Genomic DNA, 26,216 nt, shown 5'->3' on the forward strand with positions numbered 1-26,216 from the left:
AGGGGCTGCCACAGTCTCGGTGGGAGCCAGGCCCCAGGGGGATCCCCTCCCTTCGCAGGCTCGGGCCAGGTGTGATTCCTGACGGACATGGATTCTGCGGGAGCCCCAAATCCTGCGGCTTCTTAAAAAAAAAAAAAAAAAAAAACTCCTCTAATTAGAAGCCGCAGTAAAATCACTTGAGTGATTTTATCTGTCATGGGAAATCAAACCCCAACTCCAACCCTCGGCTGCCCATCCTAGAGCCACCGATGCCCCACTATCCCTTTAAAAAGTTTCTTGTGGAAAAAAAGGCAAGGAGCTGTGGGAGGAAGGGCGCGAATGTGCCACGGCGGGAGACGGTGGGTTTTAGTTAAGGTGCAGAATCCAGTGCTGCGTGCCGAGGAGTGGGTTCGGACTTCATTCTCCCTCGGCCTCTCCCTCTGGCTGCGGTGGGAGGAGACTAAATCTAGAGAACAGAAATAGTGCAGCGGAGTCACCAGCGTCCTCACCTATTGGGCAACATTTGATTTGGAATTCACCGCGCAGGCGGCCCTGGGGGTGGCAGATCCGTTAAGGCGGGCAGTGCCCTGAGCCTCGTGGGCGGGGACCCTGACCCACGTGTGTCCAGGTGCACCCGGCTTCTAGGTCGGGCCCCTTCCCCGCGCCTTGCCCACCGCCCCCCCCACATCCTTAGCCCCAAAGTTGTGAGGACTAGAGAGTCGTGGAATGAGCGCAGCGGCATCCAAGTACACCCGAATACGAAAACACTGGTTCACACCCGCGTGGGGCCCGGCGACCCCCCAGCGGTGAGTGCCTGGCTTCGGCTCCCTGGCCAGGGACTGACCGGGAAAGCGGGTTGGGGCTGTTGGGAAAAAGCTGGAGCTGATGGCGAGATTGCCGGGGCTATAAATCCATCACTTCCCAGGTCAGCTCCGAGAGGCGCTGGGACTAGGCTGGCGGAGTGAATTCCTGGGCCAGCGCGCATGCGTCGGCAGGTAGCAACCCAGCTCTTTATGACCAGGTGAGATGTTGGTGAGCAGGTATAAAAAAAGGAGGATTTGCCTAAGCGATTCCAGGGAGCCGGCCAGGCCGAGCCCTCCAGCCCATGCCCGGCGGGGACCCGTCGCCAGGAGCGCCCAGCCGTGATGTCCATACTTGCCAAAATGGGGGACTGGCAGGTACGGGGTGGGGGGGGTTGCCTTGGCTGGGACCGAGGTGGGCGGGGGTGGAGTGGAGGAGGGGGCCAAGACGGGGAGGAGGAGGGGAAGCGCCGTGGCCCAGGACGGGAGAGGCACGCCTGGCCTGGCAGTGCCCAGGAATGCCCCTGGGAGAGAGAGGAGACGGGGAAAAACCAGCGCGCAGGCGACAGCCGCGTCCCTCCCGGCCTGGGTGGGGGAAGTGTCCGGCGCAGGCCTCACAGGTGCCCCCCCAAGCCATTTGTGGTTTAAGTTACAAGCGTTTACTTGACTGTCCCACCCCCACCCCAATAGAAACTTGGATGGATGACTAACGCAGGTTTGGGGGTGCGGTGCCCGGGCTTCGTCCCGAGTCCCCGGGGCCGTACGTTGCGGTAGGATTGGGGCACACCTGCCTCTCTGCATGTTCTGAGCGTTGGGGACCCAGGCTGTGGGCAAAATGAGTCTAGGTAGCAGGGTTTGTGGAGAGGAGAATGTTGTTGGATACTTAGAAGAGTTTGCCTGAACTTTAGCTGTTCAGTTAGTCTGCTTCCTCAAGTGGGCTGTCGCTTCTTGGGCTACGGATTGTGGGTGACGAAGAAAGGAGACACAAATTTGTACAGCCCAGAGCCTGACAGAGGTGACCCTGCTAGGCCGCGGTGACCCAGGGCTGAGTGGGCTGCAGGTCCCACCGAGCCGACCTGGACCTCCACTCCAGGAACATTTGACCATTGTTTTCCGTTTCAACTTCCAGACATTTTGTTTTTCCCTCTATGGCAAACAAGGGCGGCTCTGGTAGGGTGGTGGTAGCTTGCTGCTTTCCCCTGTGGCCAATTTCATAATCGGAACCGCGGGGCCCTGTTTTCGCTTCAGCCAACTGAGGCCTGGTTAGAGTGAGGTTCTGTACACCACAAGCCTGGGGAGTAATTCAAACCAAAGGCTTCCGCCTTCCCAAGGAAACAAGGGACACACGGTTTTGAGAGTGGACCTGGGTCTTTCTGTCTTTCGTTCTTCCTTCCTTTTCTTCCTTTCTTTTTTTCTTTCTGTTCCAGACATCAGCCTTTCAAGTGGTATGATCTTCACTTTCCTCCCTGGAGCTGGAGAAAGGAAGGTGTTTCACATTTATTTTTTTCTTGTATTTATCACTTTATTTATTGAGTACTTTTACAACCCTCCCCCAGCCCAACCTACTAAACACAGTTCTCCAAAGTTAAACTGACAGTTGTGATTTGAGGGTTGCAAGTTCCACACTGAACCCAAGTCCTGGAATGCACCCCCTTCCTTCCACCCCCGTGGGCCAAGGCCTTCTTTCTTCTCTTCTTTGGGGACTGGAGGTGGCGGGAGTTCTTCATTATTGCGCTCCCAAGAACTGTGAGGCGGTGAGACATGCCCCAAGGAAAAACTGTGGCTGGGCCTCCAGCAGTTCTGCTGAGGCTTGGAAGGCCAGAGATTATTAAAATGAGGGAGCGGGGAGTCCAGGGCCTGCTCCAGAGAGCTCACAAAATGGCAAGTGGTTAGAGAACTCAATCTAGGGAGCAAGCAGGGCCAGTGGCTTTGGGCCCGAAGCGACCAAATCCTCTAGGCTCCACCACTTGGACACCCAAGTCTCACTGAGGGTTTCCAGACAGAGAACCTAGGGTCATCCTGATGTGTGTGTGTGTGGTTTCTCTCTGTGTTCGTATCCTACACTGATACCAGCTCTTGCTCAGTGAGTATTCTATGCCCCCAGGTCAGACCTAAAACCCCTGCACTAAGCGCAGGTTTGGCGGTGATGTCCTGGGACACAGGGTCCCTGCCCCGCTGGAGTACTGACTGGCAATAAGTCAGCTGTGGTAGTGAAGCCTTGCCCGCTGTAGGGGCTAGCGCCGGCTCTTTCACAAGTGCCCACCCTACAGGCACCGCCCAGAGCTGGCAGACCTCAATTTTCCTCCCAGCGGCGCCCTTAGTGGGAATGCAACAACAGTTTAGCACCCTGGAGTGTTAGGAGCCAGAGGTCTGCAGGGGCCGCAGCGCAGCGGGGACTGCGGAGGGGCTGAGGGTAGGGGATTGGGAGTGCTAAACCTTTCAGCGTCTTCTCTAGCTCACACAGGGAACGAAAAGAAAGTGAAACCGAAGAGTTCCCTTAAACACCCCAGAGAGCCTGTGGTGTGTAAAAACTCACGCTCGCAGGCCTAGGCTGAGGCCTGGGAGCCACTGGGACTGTGGCAGCTGCTGGGAAGGTAGAGGTGGTGGACTTCCCTAGGCCCAGCTCCTAACTTCAAGCCCCTGTGCTGGGCCAACCTTAAGGCCGCTTGGCAGGGTCTGGCCTGGAAGTGGCCCATTTTCTGGGCAGAATGGGGCCAAGTCTTCAGACCTGTCAGCCAAGGCGCCGAAAGCAAGCCCCAGGGAGTGCCCAAGGCCTCTGGCACTGAATCCCCTAGTCAGGTCTCGCCTAATATCTAGCTTTGGGGGGGGGGCTGGAGTTTAGCAAAGGTCTCCTGCAGGGATAACCGCTTCTCTTCCACTTTGAAAGGGGCTGAGGTGGGTGTCTTCCCCTCCTTCTGCCTTCTTTCCACCTGTTGGGAACCTTTTGGATTTGCAGGTTCCTCCACCCCCTCATGGCAAGGCCCTCACAGGCATTAGCAGAGGCCTGTGGATTTTCCAGAAGTCCACCAGATGAATCAGGGTTCTGTGAGGCAAGACCTATTGTGGTCAAGGAGTTTGTCACAGGAGAAAAGACAGGTGACAAGATTTTTAGAGGGCCCATGGAAAAGCAACCTGAGAAAGTATGCTCTTCAAAGTTTCACATTAGGTCCTTTAAAAAAAAAAAATCACACTTTAGGAAATATTCCTGAAAGAGAAAGGGGGAAAAGTCCCTGTGGAGCGAGTAAGCCCCTGTGTGGAGCCCAGGAGCGTAGAGCGGTCATTTTGGACAAGGAAGGTGGCCCTCCTGCCTCCAGGTTCCTGTTAGCCGGCTACCGCACCGCCTGCGCCGCGTTAGTGACATCAAATCATGAAGGAACTCTCCTTTCTTTAATTAAAAAGGGGGAATCTTGGGAAAACTGGAACAGATTAGCAGAGAAGAGTTGGTTTCCAGTGATTTATTTTGATGCAAGTCTGACAGGTACGGAGCCTCCCAGGCGCTCGCGGGTCTGTATTTTGGCTCCTTCAAGAATGGACTGCCCTCCTTAGTCCCGGGTCCTGGTGCGCCGGGTATCTGGGAAACATTGTAGCCGGAACTACTAGCTGGGTTGTCTGCTGACCCCAGCTTCATACCTTCGGGAGGGAAGAAGATCCTTCAACCCCCGGAGCTGTCGAGTAACCTCTTCAGGGTACAACTTTTATTTTACACGCAGCAATTAAGAGATCGCTAACCCCAGCCCAGCCACCCCAACCGTTTGGCAGAGTCTCCTGCGGAGGGGGTGGGGGTGGGAAGCGCAAAGCTAATAAAACTCCCTCGGCGCTGGGCCCGAGGGTTGAGCCGCCGCGAGCGGAGGCGATCTCCTGCTGGGTAGAAATCCTGGAGTGACTTCGCTGCTCTTGGGTTAGTGGTTGGGTTTCGTTGCGAATGGGATAATGGTTTCTAATAAAATCGGACTGGGCCCAAAAGGCAGATCGATTAGTGCTGGCAGCCACCGGGGCAGGCGTGGGAGGTAGTTAGTACTCGGTCCCAAGGCGCAGCCAACTCGGACCCTGTAGTCCGGGACCTGACGGATGACACCTCCGGCCTGGAGGGAGCGGAGAGAGGGGAAGGGCATGGAGCTGAGCGGAGTGAGGGCTGCTGGGGCCGGGGAAGTGGAGAGGTGGAGTCCTGGAGAGATCCGCAGCCCGGCGGGCGGGCAAGCAGGGGTGCAGGCTCGCGCTTCTGGGAGCCAGTTCGTGGCTTGGAAAGGCCTTTATACCTGGGTCGGAGCGGCCCAAGGCAGATCGCGGCACTGGCGAGCAATTGGACTATTGTTGATATGCTAATGAGGCGATTAGGCTTGTTGGGGGAAGAGCTGGAAAAGGGAAAAGTTTCTACCATTAGAGGGAGATCTCTGAGCGCGCACGGGAGCTCGGTACCCTTCTCTCCTCCTCCTCCTCCTAGCCCTCCTCCTCCTCCTCGCCCTCCTCCTCCTCCTCCTCACCCTCCTCCTCCTCGCCCTCCTCCTCCTCCCGAGCTCTCCGCCAGCAGCCGGCACTTTGCGCTTACCCAGAGAGTAGCTCCACTTGGGTGTGAGGTGCACAGGGGCAAATTTGTTCACGGCGATCCATGAAAATGCTTTGGAAACTGACGGATAATATCAAATACGAGGACTGCGAGGTAAGCGCGGCGCGGGCTCCGGCGTCGTCGCGGCCACGGTCTCGGGGATCGACCCTCCCTCTCCTCCTCCACCTCCTGTCGGCGCAGCCAGCTGAGAAACGCGGGTGGAACCGACTTTCCTCCGCGCGGCGCCCGCCCCTCCGCTTCGCCCGGAGAACGCTCGCGGGGGAGACGCTGGCGAGGGGAGGACGTGAGCGCTCCCTTCTTCCCTCTCCTTCCAGCCCGTGTTCCACTTCCCTCCCTTCTTCTTCTTTTTTTCCCCCCCTCCCTGACCATTTTTGGTTTGTGCCTGAGAATGGGACTAAAGACTGGCTTTTTTTTAAAGGGAGAATTACTGGAGAGTGGGCACGTGCCTGTGCACTCCGCGTGTCTCTTAAGCTAGATTCTGGGGGCCCAAGTTAGCAGGAAGAAACACACACACACACACACACACACACACACTCACTCACACACGCAGGCACACGAAAATCCTTTAACCTCCTCTCTGAAGTGTAACACTCCTGCTTTCCTTGCTTCTGTTCGAGAAAGGCTCACTTCTGGTGTTTGGAGAAGCCCCCCCCCACACACACTTTTCTCTCATCTCGGTCCCACATCCCTGGAAGCGGGTTCAGCTCGGGCGCAAGACCCCCCCCCCCCCACCCCCGCTGCACGCCTCTGTCTGAAGTTGGAAACAGCTGAGCTCGCTTTACGGGGCGCACGGACACACCCCGCGTTGGTGGTGGGGTGCACACGTGCTGCCTTGAGCTTGCTGGCTTCTCTTGGTCTCGGGGAATCCGCCCCAGTACCCGCCAGCTCTCAGCTACCGAACCCGGAGAGTCCTGGCCCCCACGGCCGACCGCCCCCCCCCCCCAGGGAGCGAGTCAGTCGGGCTGACACGGGAGAGTCCCTTTGGGACTGGTTTTAAAGCCCAAAGCCTCAGAGCTCGACTTCTCTGACCAGCAAGGGAGCCGGTTCAAGTCCTCCAGCCGCCCGCAGGAGGCGGCCTCAACTTCTCCTTTGCAAAACCCCGTTGAAAAAGAGCTGATGATCGGAGGGAGAGGGTGGAGGTGGGAGACTGAGTATTTTTTTTTTTTTCTAAATAAATGTGTAGCAGCTCTAACTGTTGCCGTTCTTTCTTCCTAATTTCTTTTTTCTTTTGGAATTTTGAGCTGGGAGTTCAGGCAGAAACGTCTGTGTGTGGGCGCAGCGGCAAGTCGTGTCTTTACTTGAAATCAGAAACTGGGTTTATGTGAACGACGTGTCTGTCGCCCACTCCCTCCTCCCTTTACTTTCTGAATACTGTTTTACGTCTTCTTCCGTCCAGGCTCCCCCCTTTTGTCTCCCCTAGCTCCAACCCGGTCTGGGCGCTACTCTAAGGGGCTCATGAAAACGCGTGAGGTGGGGGCGTAGGGACCCCATACAGCGCCCGTCCATCGCTTTGTTTCCGAGGCTAGAAGGGCCCTTTGCTGGTAGGTCAGAATGACTGAGCGGCCCAGTGTCCTATTAGGGCCATAGACTTTGGAGGGGTCCGGGCTCCTGCCCAGACTTGTAGCGTCCGAACCCCTTTCTTGGAGCCCTAAACTCAGCTCTAAGGTGCGGGCCGCCTGGGCCGGCGGGTTCCGAACCTGGGTGGCTCGACTCTTGGGAGAGGGTGGGCAGGAGATGAGCCTGCACCCCTCCACACTCACACACCCGGAGAGACTCCGTGGGGTGCGTGTGAGAGTGAGGGGGCGGGAGCCGAGAGCTCTGCCCCGAGAGGATAAACTCGAGGCTGTTTCGACAACTTTGGTGACTGCGGCCGCCGCCGAAGCGGGGCAGTGGCGTTTCTGGAGCGGCGCGGAGCGGTCTAGTTCGGCCGGGGCTCTGCAGGGACACGCAGGAGGCGAGGCGCCGCGTGCTGTGACAACCGGGCGGGCGGACCGGCGGCGGCGGCGGCGCGCGCCGGGAGCTAGCCCTGGCATGGGCCGGGGGGGAGGTGTCGGGCGGGAGTGGCCCGGCCTGTCCGACGGGTTTGTACCGGGAGTCGGGAGCCTGGGCCGGCGGCGCCCGGGCAGGGCCGCTTCGCGTCTGTGCGCGCCCGGGGCAGCGTCCCGGCGGCTCCGGCTCCCCGAGCCCGGTCCGGAGACAACCTAGAGCCGACCAGCGGCTGCGGCCGCGGAGCGCAGGGCTCCAGGACGCGAGAGAAGGAAACTCGCCAGGAAGAGAGAGAGAGAGAGGGAGAGAAGAGAGTCGGCGAGGCGGGCGGGTCCAGGCGGGGACCCCGGGCCATGGAGTCCCCGCACGGCCGAGGATATCCGAGTCCGGAGTCTCAGGCCCCGCATCGGAGCCGAGAATCCCGCGGCCGCAGAGCACCGGGAGGCACCTCCCCGACCGCCCCGAGCCCAACGCCCAGCCGGACGCGGGCCCGGGCAGCTCCCGCCGGCTCCCCGGGACCCCCGCCGCATGCCGAGGTCTGCCCCAGCCTTTTAGGTCTGATTGTCACTCCCGGCTTCCCCTCCCCTCCCCCTCCCCCGCGGGCTCCCCCCTCCACGGCTCCGGCTCAGCCCCCTCCCCGTCCCTCCTCCCTCCACCCTCCCTCACTGCCTCTCCCCTCCTCGCCCACACTTTCTTTCTCTCTCTCTCTCTCACACACACACACGCGCGCACGCACGCACGCAGACGCGCTCTCGGGGTCCGCGCTCGGGCCCTCGCTCTCTCTCTCTCTCTCTCTCTCTCTCTCTCCCCCTCGCTCGCTCGCTCCTCTTTCTCTTTCACTTTTGCATGCCCCGCATCCTTTTAACATGCGGCCCCCGCGCTGTGATTCGCCAGTCTCCGCGCCGCGGCCCCCCGCGCGCTCGCCCGCTCCCTCTGCAGCCCGCTTTTTGTCTCTGGCGCTCGGGGTCCCCACGTCCGCTCTGCGCCGCTGAGCTCCGGCCCGCCGCCGCCGCCGCCCCGAGAGCCGGCTCCGCTTCACGCTCCATTTCCAGGCATTCTTCCCCGATTAAGTGTTCGTGTCATATTAATAGTCATGAATATCTGCTATTAGGAGGCTCCGGGGACACCGGCCGGCGCGGTCCTTAGGAGCTCACGTGAAGCCGCCGCTAAGGAAAGAGGGGGACACACGGACTTGAGGGGCGCGCGCACATACACTCACACACACTTTTGCCTTTCTTTTCTTTTTTTTTTTAAGTTTTTTTTTTTTAATATAAAGAACTTTGGACCCTAAGCGATCGCGGCAGGATCAGAGCTTGCGGGTCGGAGCAGCGGAAGGCGCCGCGCGAACCGGCGGCACGAGTTCGAATGGACCCGAGCGGGGCCCGGGCGCCCGCGGGAGCGTCCGCGCGCTGACCGGGAGCCCCCGGGTGGCGCGGGGCTCGCGGCGCCTTTTGTGTGCGGCGCCCTCGGGCTGTTCCCCGGCGTGCTCGCCTTGGGTTTTATTTTTATTTTTTATTTTCTCACCCTGACTCGTTACCCCAGAATCTTCGCAGATGTTAGTTCACAGTTTTTCAGCTATGGTGAGTCCCACTCCCCCATCCCCAAAACCCTGTTTTCTAGTCTGGAAACCCGGTGCTGAGAAGCGAACGGAGACTTCCCCTCTCCAGGGCTCCTCTGCCACGGTTCCTTCCACGACCACCCCTTTCCATTTACATCCGTTTCCCTTTCTGGCTCTCACTCTCTCGCTCGCTCGCTCTTTTCCATTCCTAAACCCGATGCATTGTCACCACTCTGGTCCCCGCCGCGCCTCTCCGCGGAACGCACACCGACGCCGAGGTCGCTTCCCCCGCGAGTTCTCGACACCTTTACCTTTCCCTCCGCCCTGGCGTCCTCGGGCGGCGCTCTCAGCCTTCCCCGCCGGAAGAGCGCACCCCGGGATGCCTTTCTACCCCTGGAGCCCCGGGGTCGAACCTCCGAGGGTCCGCACTCTCCGGAACCCACTCTTGGCTTGTTTTGCAAGCAATTGCACTGCGAAAACATAATGTCCGGCGTTTATTTTGCTCTTTGGGGCTGGGGTGAAAGGGGAGTTGTGGGGGGGCTCTGCCCCGGGGTGCACATCTCTCTTACAAGAGAACCCAGCAAGGCTGGATCTTTCTGGTTCTCCTTCCCACTCAGATCATAAAACGACTTTATCGAGTTAAAAGCCTGCTTACCGAGAAAGCGGAAAAGACAGACACCCCCCCCCCCATCAACCCTGCAGTCAAAACCTTCCTTAACTGGTCATTTATATGTGTGTTTTCTTAGAGCCCCTGTGCAAAAGCATGTTTGTATTTAAATAGTCATGAAGTGGTAACGGTCCTTGAAGGTTTAGGATTTGCCCCCTCCCCCCCCCCAAAAAAAATACTAGCGCACGAGAGAAAACCGTAAGTCAGTGGCAGACAGGTCGGGATGCCGAAGCGAAGCCAAGGCCGCTTTCGCTGTGGAGTATTTGGTGGCAGTTTTAATTTTGCTCTAGGGAGGTTCTGTGCTGCCATTTAACGGGTGTATTCCCTGTGACCCCTTTTGGTCTTCTCCCCGCCTTTGAGAGCAACACCCAGGGAGGGTCTCTGGTGACCCCGTATTTACACAGTCTAAATCCTCGGCGTCGGCACCCGTTTCACTTCTGGGGGATTTTCCGAAATGAACACCGTAGAGCTGACTTTGTGCCCGCGGCCTGCGGAGGGGACCCGGAGATGTCCCATCCTTGCTGGCCGACTGGCTGGAGTGGGGACAGTCGAGACCCGACGCCTCACTTCTTGTTCTCTCCCCTTCCTTCGGCTCTCTTCTAGGACCGTCACGACGGCACCAGCAACGGGACGGCACGGTTGCCCCAGCTGGGCACTGTAGGTCAATCTCCCTACACCAGCGCCCCGCCGCTGTCCCACACCCCCAATGCCGACTTCCAGCCCCCCTACTTTCCCCCGCCCTACCAGCCTATCTACCCTCAGTCGCAAGATCCTTACTCCCACGTCAACGACCCCTACAGCCTGAACCCCCTACATGCCCAGCCGCAGCCGCAGCACCCGGGCTGGCCCGGCCAGAGGCAGAGCCAAGAGTCTGGGCTCCTGCACACGCACCGGGGGCTGCCCCACCAGCTGTCGGGCCTGGATCCTCGCAGGGACTACAGGCGACACGAGGACCTTTTGCACGGCCCACACGGGCTCGGCTCCGGACTCGGAGACCTCCCCATCCACTCCTTACCTCACGCCATCGAAGACGTCCCGGTAAGGGAACGCGGCCCGGACTCACCTGCCCTGGGGGTGGGTGGGGAGGTTCCCGAGCAGGGGCCCCTGGGACCTTCCACAGTGAGAGCTGGGGGAGGGGCGATGACCCACACAAACAACTGAATTAAAAATTTAAAAGTAATTGAGAACAATGCGTCCTGGAGCCCCCTCAACAATACCTCCGTTGCCACTTCCACCGACACAGAAATAAAGCAGGAGGCTGTCACCATTCACAGCGGCTCCCCATCTCCAGGACCGTAACCTGTGTGTATCTGGAAGAATTTAATTCCCCCGCTGAGTCTGGAGTGGGGATTTCTCCCTGTTCAGAGAAGGATGTTAATTTAACCGAGAGAGCACCTCAAATGCTCATTGAACCGGATGCTATGAGCAGTAGTAGAGAAATCCAAAAGTGAAGGCTACACTCCCCTGGTTAAAGCCAGGAGTAGATCCAGGCCGAGGGGCATTAAAATGTAGCCTTCTCCTCTTCCTAGGGGTGCTAAGTGGTGACCTCATAAATCATTAGCTAGGTTCCCAACGCCGACCAGAACCTGCTACACTCTGTATTAAATTAAATGTTTGGAGACTATTGGGTAATAGTTATTTGAGTTCTAATTCAGTCATCAATAAATGCAGTTGAACATGATTTCTAAGTAAGCTTGGCATTAGCACATGTTGTATTTACAATGCAAACCAGCCTATTGATAATTCGAAAATACTTTCTAAAATTAAATTTAAACCACCATCTCAGGTTCAGGTCTTGATATTTATGGTTTCCTCGCAACCTTTCTGAAATGGAATCAGAGCAAGCCAATAATTTTATTAAAGCTGTAAAGGCTCCGGTTGAAGCTGCTTTACTTTGGAAGGGAAATGTATCTGGATGTGATTTTTGCTAAAATGCGATTCCAAATTACTGCATCAAATACAGCAGCAGCATGTCCGCTGACAGTTTAATGATCACTGCGTTAGACTGTAAGGAAAATGGTCACATGAACTTACCTGCCTGCTTGGCGGATTTTAAACATTATTGAAGTTCTATAGGAAAACGGAAAATTTATTACTACTCTCATTTGGCCCAGTTAATCACTGAAATTTGTTGGGTAAGCTTAACAGCCTTGCATGAAAAACCGAAAAGCAGACACTTGATATCCAGTGTTAGGCTTAGTAAGCATTGTGTGCTCATATTTGCATGTTTTTAAAAACTGATACTTAGTGCATTGTGGGGGTGGGTAGAAAATGAGAGCAGCAATAATGCATAAAAGAGCAATTTTTAAAAAGAACTAGGAGCTATGATAATTTTTGTTTCCTTTCGAAGAGTCTTTGAATCCTTTTTCTTGCCTGTTTGGAGATACTTGAATTGCAAAGCATATGCATTCCAATTGCTCTACTTTTGCAAGAATTGCTGATGGCTGGTGGGAATTCTTATTACTAATGTGGTTCTCTTTGAGGTGATATTGGTCAGCAGGAGAAATTAACCAAAAGATCAAATAAAAGCAAAGAAACTCCAGTGCTTGATCTTCCCTTTCCCTCCCCCACCTTTTAAGAAAAAAAAATTCTTTCAAAGGAATTTGGGTCAGGAAAGGGGTTGTTTTCAATTTTCTCATTGCTGCAACAGTTAACCTTTAATGAGAATGGCTGCTAAATATTTAAGAAAATCAAATCAATGGTGAAAATTATTTAATCATTAATATCTCAGTGGGGTTTTAAACTTAAACAGTCTTCCCTGTATAGACAAGGTCTAGCTAGAAATAACACAAATAAAAGTATTATGCCACACTACATTTACTTTATGGGTTTAGGGTGCATGCATAAAGGGATCATATTTCCCCATATAGTTAAAACACAAGAACTGTGGCAGTAGTCATTTCTGAACATTTCTCAATTTAATTATACTTAAATCCAGAAGCACTTTAGGCAAGTTACAAATGAGAGCATTGAGTATAATAAAACCTGTAATAAAGCAACTTAGTACCATCCACCCGGAATCATTGAGATCAGGCACAATTAACAGGAGCATAAATCCAAGACAGAATGGAAAATGTTTGAATCAGTATTATTGTTGGACAAAGACTAGAGAAGGAAGTAATAGTTTTTTAAATGGTAATGCCTGTGTTTGGTAACGATTGCGAAATCTTCTATCTCAGCAGCCCTGGTGCTAATTTGTAAACACAGCCAGACATTATATTGCCTGTCAGTTTCTGCATTAGAAAACATGATTTCATTTTACTTTCTAATCACGTTTTGACTCTAGCACACACACATATACCCATCCATCTGTAAAAAAAAGAAGAGGGAGGGGGAAAAACACCACACTGCTGCTGGACAACAGGAAAGCAAGCTCAAAGGATTTTTGTTTTATCATCTCCACATTCCTGCCATACCTAATGAGGGCAGTAGTCTTGAGAAATTATCTGTCGTTTTTCTGAGGTGAAGTGTGTGTGAATGTGCGCGTTTTATGGCATTACCTACACAGTTTCCAACACTCTGCCATTACTCCCGCCCCTGTCATTTCTATTGTGTTTCCTGGCTTTGGCTGCCTCAACACTGAGGTCCGAAGCTGCTGAGGCGCCACGTTAAAGCTGGGGTGCATTGCTTAGGGTTGAACTGGCTGTGAGAAAGATTAGGTACTCCAAAACTTCATTTAATTTCCAGAGAAAGTTTTATTCCTCACCCCACCCTCTTCAAGGTGGGATATTCAACGTGGGAGGAGAAATTGGCTATGGGGTGCAGTGAAACCTCTTGAGTTGGAAAGCTTCAAATTCCAATAAGCCAAGATAGATGTTTATATATATATAAATGTTCTGGGGGAGGGGGTTTCGATTCTTCCTCATCCCTCCCCCACTTTGCAGGGAATATTCATTTCCTTTTGTTTTGATTATACACTTACATCTATGTGTATCCTTTTGTTGCAGCATGTAGAAGACCCGGGTATTAACATCCCAGATCAAACTGTAATTAAGAAAGGTAAGCCACTTCCGTCTGCATTCCCAGCATGTCCTTACAGGCAGAGTGCTATTTAAAAGAGCTTGCAGAGCTGTATTTATTTTTTTTTTTAAGTAGGATTTCCTAAAGGCTCAGAATTAGCAAATAGATAGGAATAGAAGAGCAATGCTTAAATCATCGGCTTTCAGGATCTTGACAATGGCAACAGGCTAGCTTTGTTCTGATTCATGATTTGAGCATTTAATTTAGCTTAATGATATTTGGACAAACACACGAACATGATTTGGAAGTGGCATTTCAATTTGGAAATGGTTTAACAGTTAATTCACTGTGCGGAGTTGAGACCATGAGGGTTGAGGTGTATCATGCTGAAACAGTGTAAATAACGTTAATGAACGACGGGGGGAAAAGCAGCACTACTTGTCACAGTGGGAAAAAAATCTTTCGTGTTTGATTTAGTTTTCTGTTGGCTGTTTGAGTTTACCGGCTTTAAAACTTTGTGAATTGGGTTAACAACAGTTTCACTTTTGGTCATTATTAGCAATATTTACTCAGAACAGAAATTGTTAGAAGTGCTAAGTGGTTGAATATTTATAGTTTATATTGTGTTTAGTGAGTAGAAAGAAACTTTCTTGGATTAAGTGCTACTCATCCTCAGTAGATATTTTCTTTTTTTGTTATAGCGGTAATGTCACACATCAAGATCCTAAGCTCCACCAGAGGACGATACTATATAAAACTGTTCTCATTTTTAACCCCAATCACTATATTGTTAGCTAAAGTTTCATTTTTGCATCTGTGAAATCTTTGTCATGTCAAATTAGATGTGCAAGGGATAAATCTTAAGAGATGCTCTTTCCAAATCGACATGATAATTGGCTCTTTTATTAGTAATCTCTCAAGAGTTCGTTTAACTCCTATTGTCTCTATTAGCCTCCCCAGAGCTATTAACGTCACAAGTGATCTATCCAAAACCTAGAGTCCCCCACCGCCCCATACGGCTAGAATATCCCCATTACAGAACCTAGGAGGAGCACTGTGACGAGACCGTGTGCATGTTACTGTGTGTCTGTATGTGGAATTTTAAGAAACAAATGTACTGTTCTTAAATGCTTTCGGATGCATCTGAATTGCCCTGGTGTTGAAAAGTGGAATTCATGAAGTACACTCCTTTGCTGGTCTTGAATTTGTTTTCTAACAATGGTAGGTCCAACAATGAATAGCTTATGGTTTTAACTGGGAAGCTGATGATACATCCTTCCCCCTCCCCCCCTTTAAGCGGTCAGGGCCATTTAGAATCTGCCTCACAAAAGGACACATTGCTAGTGCCCTACAGTAGTTCTGCTCTTGACTCCCGACCCCACCTCCCAGTTCAAGACTTGGCTTGGAAAGGATCGCTTGAGTCTATTTCAAAACGGAACATAAGAAAGGGTCTATTGATCAAAAGGACCGGACGTGTGGTGTGCGACAGCGGAATCCACCACTTCCCAGCTTGGTGCCTTAACTGAAATGCTCATTTACTGGCTGCTGGAGCCATCTAAACTGTCGGCTGGTTTTAATAACAGCAATTTCTGTCCAGCATTAAGCCCTTCGGCCTGCAAAAGCCCCACTGTATACCTCAGGCCTTGCCCCTTCTCTTTGCAAAGGAAACCCGTGCCCAGTCCCTTCCCTGCGGGCTCCTGCCCCAGGTGACTCCTGGGCTCGAAAGCTCGCAGCCCGGCGGAGGGTAGGGCACCACCCCCCTCCGCAGCATCCTTTCGGGGCTGGGCTGGGGAGGGACGTGGGGGGCAGGCGCCAGGGTTTCTCTGGGGCGCGGAAGGACCGACTGGCCGTCCGGCGCGCCCCGAGCGAGCGCTGGGGTCGGCCGGGATCTGGTGGGGTTATTTTTGCGGGGGGCTCCCCGACCCCACAGCGGCCGCCCGTCTGTGTCCGCAGGCCCCGTGTCCCTGTCCAAGTCCAACAGCAACGCCGTCTCCGCCATCCCCATCAACAAGGACAACCTCTTCGGCGGCGTGGTGAACCCCAACGAAGTCTTCTGTTCAGTTCCGGGTCGCCTCTCGCTCCTCAGCTCCACCTCGAAGTACAAGGTCACGGTGGCGGAAGTGCAGCGGCGCCTCTCGCCGCCCGAGTGTCTCAACGCGTCGCTGCTGGGCGGAGTGCTCCGGAGGTGAGGCCCCGCCCCGCCCCGCCCCGCCCCGCGCCCGCGGGCGCACTGCGCCTGCGCCGGGGCCACGGCGGCGGCGGCGGCGCACAGCCCCTCCCCTCGCGGGCCGAGAAAGGGGCGGGGAGAAGAGCTCCGAGCCGGGGGCGGGGTCAGGGCTGCGCGCCTGCGCTCTCCGCCGCGCTCGCCGTGCGCCGCCGCGCGCTCGCTGGGGTCCAGGGTCTCGGCGCGCACGCGCAGCTCGCCGCGCCTCGGGCTCATTCCCAGCGGTGGCAGCCGCGGGGCGCCGTGCGGCCGTCTTTTCCCTACGTGCGCCCACCTTGCAAGCCCAGGAGAACTTCCAGGGAGCTTTGCTCTGTCCGACCACCCCGTGGGGTCCCCGTGCTTTGAATAAGGAGTTAACAGAAAGGCTTTTTAACCAAAACAAGAGGGCGGCATCCTCCGGTGTGGGCCTGTCTCCCCCTCCATCCCAGTGGCGGGCATCTCCCGCCGCCAGGCGACCCCCCACCCCCACCCCCCGGTGCCACAGGCGCTGGCTTTGGAGGGTTCTGGCTTACGGTGATGTGTGCCAGGCAGCGTGTGAGGCTGTAGTCGCTCCCAAGGAATGCATCTGTTAACGCACGTGGCCAGGGAGGCCGAGATTCATTTCCTAGATAAGACTTCTTCAGGGCCAGGAGATTAAAAACAGCACCTTCCCTCTGAGCCTGCTGTGGGCTTCCTTCTAGCGTTGTGATCTGGGCCTTGCGTTGAACTCAGCCAAATAATATGTTTGTTCATCCTCTTCCTCTTAAATAAGGCCCAGAATTTCTTCGTTTAGCTTTATGTTTGATCCTTATAGTTTTGACTAGCCTGTGGGCCCTGGTTGGGTATGTCCCAGACAAATCCTATGAAACTGTTTTGGGAAAGTTGACATCAGCGATTCTCATCTCTTTCTTCCTTCACAGCTAAGTGGCTTTCCCTTAGTAATCTGTCATTCTCTGCCCTCTGCCTTCCCTCCCCTTCTTCCATCCCCAGTATTGGAGACTGTTTACCTAGGGGAGCATAATCTAATCCACACAATTAAAGAACCACTTGAGTAGGGAATAAAATCTGAAATTAATTAATTTGCTGTTTTATTTAAACAGTTTATCTTAACCGCTTTCTGACTATGGGAGTCTGCCTAGACATCTACTTAGAGTTACCCCCATTGTCTCTGAAATCAGTGAAATTTTTGAAGGCTGATACCAGCCTTGTGACATTTCCAGTTACAATGGTGACATGACATGTAAACAGTTGGTGAAATGCGTTTCCCTTTGGGGCCAAAGCCAGAGCAGGAAATGAGAGAGTGATGATAACTTTGGTTACTTGGAACAACCTAACAGCAGATCTTGCAGAGACAATTTAAAGACTCCATTGGGATTTATGTTTGAAATATGATTGAAATAACAGGGAAAATATACAGTAATCAGCTGATTCACGAATGACTCCAACTCTAGAGACTAGGGCTGTGTTTGTTCTTGGCTGTTTTTGAGAGATCAGAGGTTCCCAGCCTGCCCCTGTTGCGGTCTCACTGAACACGGGGGGGGGGGGGGGGGGTTCTTTGCTGTGTATGGAGCATTTATCTGTCTGATCTTTGTGTACCATTCCTTCTTAGGGCCTCACCTTCTGAATATCTTGGGGCCACACTTCTCGGTTTTTAAAAATACATTTGAGGAAGCTTTCAAAATAACTTTCATATTACTCAGAGCAACCCAATGTTTTCTAAATCCCTGTCTCACATATATTTATGAAACAGGGCGAAGTCTAAAAATGGAGGAAGATCTTTAAGAGAAAAACTGGACAAAATAGGATTAAATCTGCCAGCAGGGAGGCGTAAAGCTGCCAACGTCACTCTGCTCACATCACTAGTGGAGGGTAAGCAAATCCACTTGCTAACTAGGAGGGGGCTGTCTTCTGGGAAAATGGATAATATTTGGTGGTAGATGTTTGGGTGCATTTTGAGTCAAACTGGGTAGCTTTACGTTTTCACAGAATATAGCTGCCAGTGAACTGAATTCTTGAATGTCTCTGAACCCTATTTCCATATAGTCCTATGCATCTATTTCCTTCTTCCCCCTTCTACCACAAAATTATACCTTCCCAGCACAAAACTGACCTAAACAATGCACAAATTTAAGAACGTCACATTCTCCAAGTTCCTGTCTCCTTTAAAGAACTCAGCAGTAAATCACTTAAGTTATTCTGACATCTGCATTTGAGAAATGCGTGACCATTACTTCCTGAATTAATTTGGGAATCTTTGACCTGCATCCTGATTTAAGACCTGTCCTGAAAGCTCAGGGTTGTATGCTGTTGTAAGTTTTTGTTTTTCAAACCTATGCTCTCCTATCTCTTGTTTAATTGTTTCTCTTCCAAGGTGGAAGAAAGTAATTTTAGACTTTGAATTGTTTGATGCAGAAAGAAAAAGGAAACATGCATTGTGAAAAGTTTCTCATAGCAGGTTTTGACACCCACACACACCCTTCCAAATTTCTCAAAACAAAATGCCAACCCTGTCCTGCTGTAGATAAACTGTCATCAGCATCCATTCCCTCTCCTATCTCTTCTATATTCCAAACTTTTTCTGCTATTAAGTTGGCTTAAGTTTGAGATTAAGTGTTGAAATAAATGCATAGCTTGCTGAGCTTTTCTTTATGTCTTCTTATGTCTCATGCTAATAGGAAAACAAAAACAGTACTGTGAATTTATTACCAGGCCTATTTAAAACTAGTATTCATATATCAAGGAGGCATTTTCCCCCTATCTTATTTGTATCTTGTATATGACAATCGAAGTTGAGTTCTAACTTTGTAAGTTACTAAAACTGAAACAATGTGGGTTTTTTTTGAGGAGGAATTCTATGATTTCCATGTGTTAAATGGTATCTGAGATGATAAGTGCTAAAAACAAACAAACAAACAAACAAACACCCCAGCAGTTGTCCAGGTCCAGAAATTCAAATGCAGTAACATTATATTAAAGTAATGATACCATGTTGAGAGCCCACTATTCATGTCCCCAAGAGAATTATACGCCATGAAGATGGTGGTGGTGCAGGGTGGAGCGTGAGGGTTGGTCTGGGTCTGGGGGTGAGTCCTGGCATGGAGAGGCAGTGTCTGGAGCACTGTTATTGTTTGTGATCCGCTCCATTTTATGGAAACAAGCTCTGCGGAGAGAGCTTTGATGCTCTAATTGGCGCATGCGTTCTTCCGGAGCTGGAGCTAATGGCAGGAAGCCCTGCAGTAAAAACCAACTGGTTCAGGAAATTAAAACCAAAGATTCGAAAATCAACAACACAGACTGACTCAGTGGAGTGACCCTCAAATCCTCTTGGTTAATCGGTTTGGATGAACAGATAATTATATGTGATCAAGTTAAAATGTAAACCCTCCGTTGTTTCCTTGCAGAAAAGCTCAAGGAGTAATTATGAATATCATTGATGAATGTGTTGATAGGTGTGAGGTTGGAATACCAGAACCATTTTCAAACAGGAGTTGGGGAAATGTCGGGGATGGGGGCTGAGGGTAAGTGGGTAGGACTGACATCTTCAAATCACCTTGGCCTTGTAGGACAGGTTGCCATTTTTTCCTGGTGAATACATCCACCAGTTTTTCTAGAGAAAGAAATAAAATGCTTCAAGTGAGAAAACAAGGAGTTTCTATTTCTTCCACCTTCTGGGTGAAGAGTATAAGAATGTTGTGGAGTGGAAGCTATGATCCCAATTTTCTTCATTCTCTGGCCTTCACTTCTCCCCTCCCCCTACCTCTTGCCAGGAGAAGCCGTCCACCTAGCCAGGGACTTTGGGTACGTGTGCGAAACTGAGTTTCCTGCCAAAGCAGTAGCAGAATTTCTCAACCGACAGCATTCCGATCCCAACGAGCAAGTGACAAGAAAAAACATGCTTCTGGCTACGAAGTAAGGCGTTGACCTCTGCGGGTCGGCTGCTCTTTCTGACAGACAAAAATGGTTCTGTGCTTTCTCTCCTCTTTTGCCTCTGCCTTCACCAGCTTTGTTGTTGGCACCCATGACAGCACCCACACTCCCAGGCCACTGTCTGCACTCAGGGGAGACACAAGTGGGAAGGTTAAGGTGATCCCATACTTGCCTCCTCCCCCACACTTTCTCACTGGCTAAAGTTTACATGAATGTGCATGGGGGTGTAGGGGATGGTCAGAAGAGGTTTCAAGTAAGCTGAATGTGGATTTGTGACTATGTTTTAAAAAAAAGAAGACAGATTCAACTCCTCCACAGGGTCCACTTGGCCCTCTATCAGTGTTGTCCAAAGGTCAAGATCAAGTGGGGGCTACAAAATGTGCCAGGCAGAAACTGTCCTAGTTTGGGCCCTGATCCTTGACTTCCTGCTCTGCCAGCCTGTTAAGTGCCCCCCCCCCACTGCAAGTTTTAGCCTACAGGCGAGATGTCAAATGGGTTTCAAAATGGCTCAAGTTATATTCCCATAGGTGCCTGGGCTGAATAGGCTTCTCCAGGTGGTGTGTGAAAAGAAAATGATTGTTTTGATATGTTTTCTGAAAATTAAAAGGCTTGTTTGGAAGCCCTTAATTATCAAAAGTCGGTGTCACGGGAGGGCAGGGTGGCAGAGGGTAGAAGCTAAGACCTTGGGCGGCACACTGTTGTTTGTGGCCTGGGGACACCAGCTAGCCTTGGTGTCGCTATTTGTTCCTCCCGCTCCTCTCACCCCAGCAGGCTGTAGCTACCTCAGGAAGACCCCAGTAATCTTGGCTTCCAGGGTCTGGACAGAGTTTCCTAGAAGATGGTGAAACTTGCCTGGATTTCTGGCTTCCAAAGGCTCTTTCTATGTGCTTGGCTGGGGAATTGGACTGGGGTCTGCAGGCTGTGTAACTAGCACCCTTAGCCAAGCGCATGCCTTCTTTGATCCCAGCCCCCAGGAGGCAGAGGATCACCACGAGTTCAAGGCCAGCCTGAAAGAGACTACAGAGTAAATTCCAATTTAGCCTGGGCTAGAGCAAGACCCTACCTCAAAAAAAAAAAAAAAAAAAAAAAAGAAGGAAGGAAAGCACTTTTATCCACTCCGTTTAGCCATCATGCCTTTCAAAAATGCCAATTTTCCCCCTATATTCACAGCTTCCTAAAGAACTTTTATTTGGGGTTATGTGTTAAATGAGGGGAATAGGAAAGTGAAATATTTATTTCTCCCCCACCCCAAACAGTTTGAATTGATTAATACCTATTAAGTTTTTGGGGGGAGGTGACTTTAAGAAAAACACATTAATTAATTTATTTATTTGCAAGGAGAGAGAGAAAAAAAGAAAGAATATGGGTGTGCCAGGGTCTCCTGCTGCTGCAAACAAACTCCAAATGAATGTGCCACTTTTTGCATCTGGTTTTAAGTGGATACTGAGGAATCAAACCTGGGAGATCAGGTTTTGCAAGCAACTGCTGAGCCATCTCTCCAGCCCATGATTTTTGTTTGTTTTTGGTTTTTCAAAGTAGGGTCTCACTCTAGCCCTGGATGACCTGTAATTCACTATGTAGTCTCAGGGTGGCCTTGAACTCACGTTGATCCTCCTACCTCTGCCTCCCAAGTGCAGGGATTAAAGGAGTACTCCACCATGCCTGGCTTTTTTTTTTTTTTTACTTCTATTTTTATTTATTTATTTGCTAGGAGAGGGAGAGAGAGAGAGAAAGACAGACACATAATGGGTACGCCAGGGGCCTCTACAAAGGAATTCCAGATGCATGCTCCACTCTGTGCTTCTGGCTTTACATGGGTTTTACATGGGTACTGGGGAACTAAACCGGAGTTGTTAGGCTTTGCAAACAAGTGCCTTAACTTGCTGAGCCATCTCTCCAGCCCGTGGTGTGTGTGTGTGTGTGTGTGTGTGTGTGTGTGTGTGTGTGTGAGAGAGAGAGAGAGAGAGAGAGAGGGAGAGAGAGAGATAGTTTTAGGCAAAATAATCTCAGTTTTGCCTTTCGGATCAAGTGCAAACCTTGTGTGGTTTGAAGTTGAATGAGGGGAGACTTCATTTCACAACTGTTGCTGAGATCTGTGTAGGGGCGGGAGGTGCCCCCCAGATGACACGCGGGGCATCAAGGCTGATGGTTCCAGCATGCTGGAGAGCGATGCACTTCCATTTCTGTCCTCTGGCCTCACTTTTCTTACTTATCTCATGTCATATGAATATTTTCCCGTGTCTGGGATGCTTGGTGGAGAGAAAGGTGGGGACAGAACTTTGTTGTGTGTGGTGGGAGGGAGGGGTCCCTTTTTCGTGTGGCTGGAAGGGTCTGGCTGTGCATTCAGGCGGGCAGGCGGGCCGCGGTGCGCGCCGTGGCCTGCGGCCCTGTGCGGCGGCGGGCGGGCTGGCTGAGCCCCGGGGGCACTGGGAGAAGGGCTGGCTCCTCACCTCTCTCTCTTTCTCTCTTTCTGCTTCTGCCCGGCTGCAGACAGATCTGCAAAGAGTTCACCGACCTGCTGGCTCAGGACCGATCTCCGCTGGGGAACTCGCGGCCCAACCCCATCCTGGAGCCGGGCATCCAGAGCTGCCTGACCCACTTCAACCTCATCTCGCACGGCTTCGGCAGCCCGGCCGTGTGCGCCGCGGTCACCGCCCTGCAGAACTATCTCACCGAGGCCCTCAAGGCCATGGACAAAATGTACCTCAGCAGCAACCCCAACAGCCACACGGACAGCAGCGCCAAAAGCAGTGACAAAGAAGAGAAGCACCGAAAGTGAGGCTCTCCCGGCGCCCCGGCAGGTGCCCACCGCCGCCCTCCTCCGCACCCTCCTCCTCCTCCTCCTCCTCCTCCTCGCTGCCGCCGCCGCCGCCGAGCGCCCCCCGCGCCCCCGGGAGCGACTGCTCCCCCCACCGCCGACTCAGCGCCCTGCCTCAACTTCCCCATCGGCACCAACAGCCCCCCGCGCCCTCATGTGGAGCCTAAGAGAACAGAACAGGCCGTGAAGCCAGCAAAGAAAAGTTCTGTTGAGTTCATGAACCTTCCCCCCCCACACACCCCCGTTTTTTTTAAAAATCAAACCAACAACAGCAACGACAACAACAAAAAAACAAACATTAAAACTTTCTTTTTTCTAAAAAAAGATCTTAAAAAATTAAAAAAAAAAATCATATGAGCTTCATGGGACTGAATCATCGCTCTCCCTCGCTACTTCAGTTCAGATTGTAGCCATACCTAAAAAAGTCAAAGAGGATAATGACATTTTTTATCAGTATTGTGAATAAACTTGAACAGAAACACACGAAGTTCCATGTCCTGTCTTCAGTTGTAGGAGGTTTCCCTCTGCAAGGTAAAGCCACCCACTTGAACTTTCTCTGGCAACACGATTCACAACTCTATAAGGGAATCAGTGTTCATGTCTTTGTATATATTTATTTATGTGTAATTTAATGGGATTTGTAAATATGGTGAGTCTGTTTTAAGCATTTTTTTTTATTTATCTGGTGATCTCGTTTACCTCTTGTTTAGTGGGGTTTGAATCTTCCCTATTAGTTTTTCATGTGTTTCTACTTATTTAGACATCCAAGGTCTGAGTGACCCCCACCCCCAAGACTCATGAACTTACCCCGGCTGTAGCATGTTAAAGACCACGATGAAACAGCTGAATAAATTTTCTAAGAAGTAAAATAAAATTTTATATATATAATTAGTATAACATTTAGCTTTTCATTGAACTGAAAGGGAAAAAAATGTGATATTGAACCCTGGAGAGTTTTTTTTTTTTAAATTTGATTGGTTTGATAACCTTCTATGTATGGAGAAAAAAAAAGTTTATTTTATCTCACTGTCCTCTCTTAAAAACATCATTTCAGCAATAAATGAATATTGTCTTTAAACCAAGGGTTAGGGATTTTCTTCTCTCTCTCTCTTTCTCTCTCTCTTTTTGTTCAAAGAGCATCAAGCATCTGGGGCCACCTGGTCTTCCGTCTCTGCCCTGGTCATGTTGGAAGCAAACCTTGTGCTGTGTTGAGTCGTGCGGCAGTAGTCTGTCTCCATGCCTGTCAATGTACCATAGGCCTTTGTTGCCCAGATAAATAAATATTTGATACGCTTTATGTTGATTTTTTTTTATTCAGTGGCTGTCTTTACCCAGGCGTATTTTTGTTCTTGGCAGTATTTTTTATTCAGTATGGTTACAGTAATTGAGTTTAACTCTCCCTTGGCAATTGCTCCTTGCAATAAGCAGCTGAACCCATTGTTTCCCTCAAGTATAATAAAAACTTACTTTCAACTTGGAGTTCAGAGCAGGGTATCACTTAGATATCCCACTGAGTCTGTACTCAGACAAATGACACAATAAAACCCAATGTATTCTTTGGATGAAAGATTGTACTGCTAAAGGAATGACATACTTTCCTTTCCTTATCAGAAGCATTAATTTTTATCATTAGAAAAATAAAGTTTTATTTTATTTATGTTGACCCTTTAGGGTTTCATTTACGTTTTGGAAACCATAATATGAAACTCTCAGATCCAAGCCTTAAGAGTGACAAGGGTGGTGGAGCAGGAAGAACGGAAGAACCCCTCCCCCACCTGCATTGGAATCTGTCTCAGAAGACAACTGAAATTCAAATTATTAGTGCATTAGCATAAAGGAAATACCCACTGCAGCCTTCACTTGTTTGCTCAGGCTTCTGTGACTGAAACTGGCTTTACTTTTCTGGGAGGAATAAAGGAACAGTGGTAGAAATATGCATAGAACACGCAGAGGGCAAATTGTCCTTCATTTACTTTGATATTTCACCAGCTATGTAGTCACTGCTGTGCTCTTCAGCAGCTCCTGGGCCAGCAGAGGGGAGTGGGAAATCAGGGCTGTCCCCTAAATGCAGAGCCACCCATTTCTGTCACCACTGGCTTCCTCCTTGGACCTTTCAGAAACACAAAACAGTCCTGGGTGGAGTGTGGGGGAGGGCTGTGAAGTCCACTACTGCAAACCTCCCGATCTGCTACAATAAGGTCTGGGTGCCTGCTCTGAGTAAAGTGAGGACTTCTGCACAAAAAGATGGCGAATTCAGAGCTTGGTCAGCTGATGTGGAATTCTTTCTTTTGGAAGCGAAAAGGGTTTTTAAACAAGAAAGTGGGGGTAGCTAAGTAGAAAAGGTGTGTAGGTGGCCATAGAGGGTGGGGGGTTGAGATTTGTTCACATGCTTTGGCATTTGGAAGTACTGAGGAAGCAAACCATTGGAGTGTCCATTTTGCAGCCATTTGCTTTCTAATCTCCTAATGGAAGACAGTGTAAAATCAACGTCTACAAACCAACAAGAATTGGTGAGGGTCTAAATTCTATTTTCTAAAAAAGAATTCATAACAATGGTGAGGTTTTTGTTTTTTTAATTCAAATGGAAAGTGTATTCTCAGAACGCAAGGCAGCAATTGTTTTTTAAAGCGGTTATTTATTATTTCCTAGAGAGACTGGTTAACTATAATGTAGATGTAACAAAATAATGAGGCGAATGAACCCTAACTGTACATACTCTTGACAGAAATGAAATGCACACAGCATCGTAGCAGGTGAAGTGAAGCATTGTCTATCAGGACTGTTTTTCTTGGCTGCATCTCAGATTGTGTGGGGATCCTAACCTCAGGCACAATAGCATTCATAAACAGCTATACATTGCTGCTCTTTCTCCAACGACACATAAATACTCATTTTAAAACGAAAACAATCTTATTAAATACCATCCATTCATATCTGGATTTACAGATGCTTGTTATGTTGGAAAACCCGAACCTAGTATAATCCTTGCATCCTGAGAAAGACAGAAAGGAAACAGTGGTTAGAACATTACAAGGTCGTAATAAACAATGGTTTCCAAATGCTGGAGATTAGTTATTTTTATTCTGTAGTTGGGCATTTTTTGAAGAGCGTGCTAGTACCACTTTTTTTTAAATGAAAAAATTAACAGGAATTCTATGTATTTAAGGGATGAGGATTCTGGGAGGTTATTATTTTAAAAAATTGGACTAACTAACCAAAACCTTAGTGGATTTTGGGTTTGTTGTGACCAATATATACTTCTCCAAAGCTGTGGGGATTGCTTGACATGTCAGGCGTTTATATGCTAACGTTAGTGATTCTCTTTGGATTAAACCAAATTGGATACATAGCTGAATGATAAAGATGCTTATGCTAATTACCACACCCAATTTTTATGGAAACACAAAGCTCTTTCTAGGTTGACAGTCACCATTGCCCACTCTATTCTCCAACACGCTTTAAAAATCACAATCTGGCCCACTCCTCCCCAAAATCGAATATTAATATAATTTGCGTCCTTGATGGAGCTACCATCAGGACTGCAATGCCCCGCAGCTGAAATAATATTTAAAATAGAAGGGATTTGACATTTGAGAAGTCAGTGGCTTGAAATACCCAGTTGTACTTAGCTAATTCAGTCCTTAACCTCTGGTTTCAAATAAATCAATTACAGTCAATTCCACTTCAGTTCAGAAGTGCACAGGGTTTTAGTTAATTGAATACATTTTATTCACTTGCTAGGAATATTCATTTA

The 26,216-nt window shown here is 50.4% G+C and overlaps 1 protein-coding gene across 3 annotated transcripts; it reads left to right on the forward strand.

The window, feature by feature from the left end:
- Positions 1–1,037: 1,037 nt before the first annotated feature.
- On the forward strand, positions 1,038–23,406 carry Tfap2a (transcription factor AP-2 alpha). 3 transcript variants are annotated; one of them, XM_004666145.2, is made up of 7 exons: positions 1,038–1,157; positions 10,158–10,592; positions 13,502–13,553; positions 15,468–15,699; positions 17,468–17,586; positions 19,485–19,626; positions 22,135–23,406. In XM_004666145.2, the coding sequence occupies exons 1-7, from the start codon at positions 1,125–1,127 to the stop codon at positions 22,421–22,423; spliced, it is 1,302 nt and encodes a 433-aa protein (XP_004666202.1). In that variant the 5' UTR covers positions 1,038–1,124; the 3' UTR covers positions 22,424–23,406. The 3 variants fall into 3 exon arrangements, with proteins under 3 accessions (XP_004666202.1, XP_004666201.1, XP_004666204.1); XM_004666144.2 differs by lacking the exon at positions 1,038–1,157 and adding an exon at positions 5,139–5,436; XM_004666147.2 differs by lacking the exon at positions 1,038–1,157 and adding an exon at positions 8,794–8,909.
- Positions 23,407–26,216: the final 2,810 nt, after the last annotated feature.

The sequence above is a fragment of the Jaculus jaculus genome, chromosome 17, assembly GCF_020740685.1.
Source record: "Jaculus jaculus isolate mJacJac1 chromosome 17, mJacJac1.mat.Y.cur, whole genome shotgun sequence".
NCBI lineage: Eukaryota > Metazoa > Chordata > Mammalia > Rodentia > Dipodidae > Jaculus > Jaculus jaculus.

Coding starts and splice junctions, on each gene's coding strand:
- Tfap2a (XM_004666144.2), top strand. CDS start 5,386: ATGAAAATGCTTTGGAAACTGACGGATAATATCAAATACGAGGACTGC. Junction 5,437..10,157: donor TCAAATACGAGGACTGCGAG/GTAAGCGCGGCG, acceptor GCTCTCTTCTAG/GACCGTCACGACGGCACCAG. Junction 17,587..19,484: donor GCTCACATCACTAGTGGAGG/GTAAGCAAATCC, acceptor ACCTCTTGCCAG/GAGAAGCCGTCCACCTAGCC.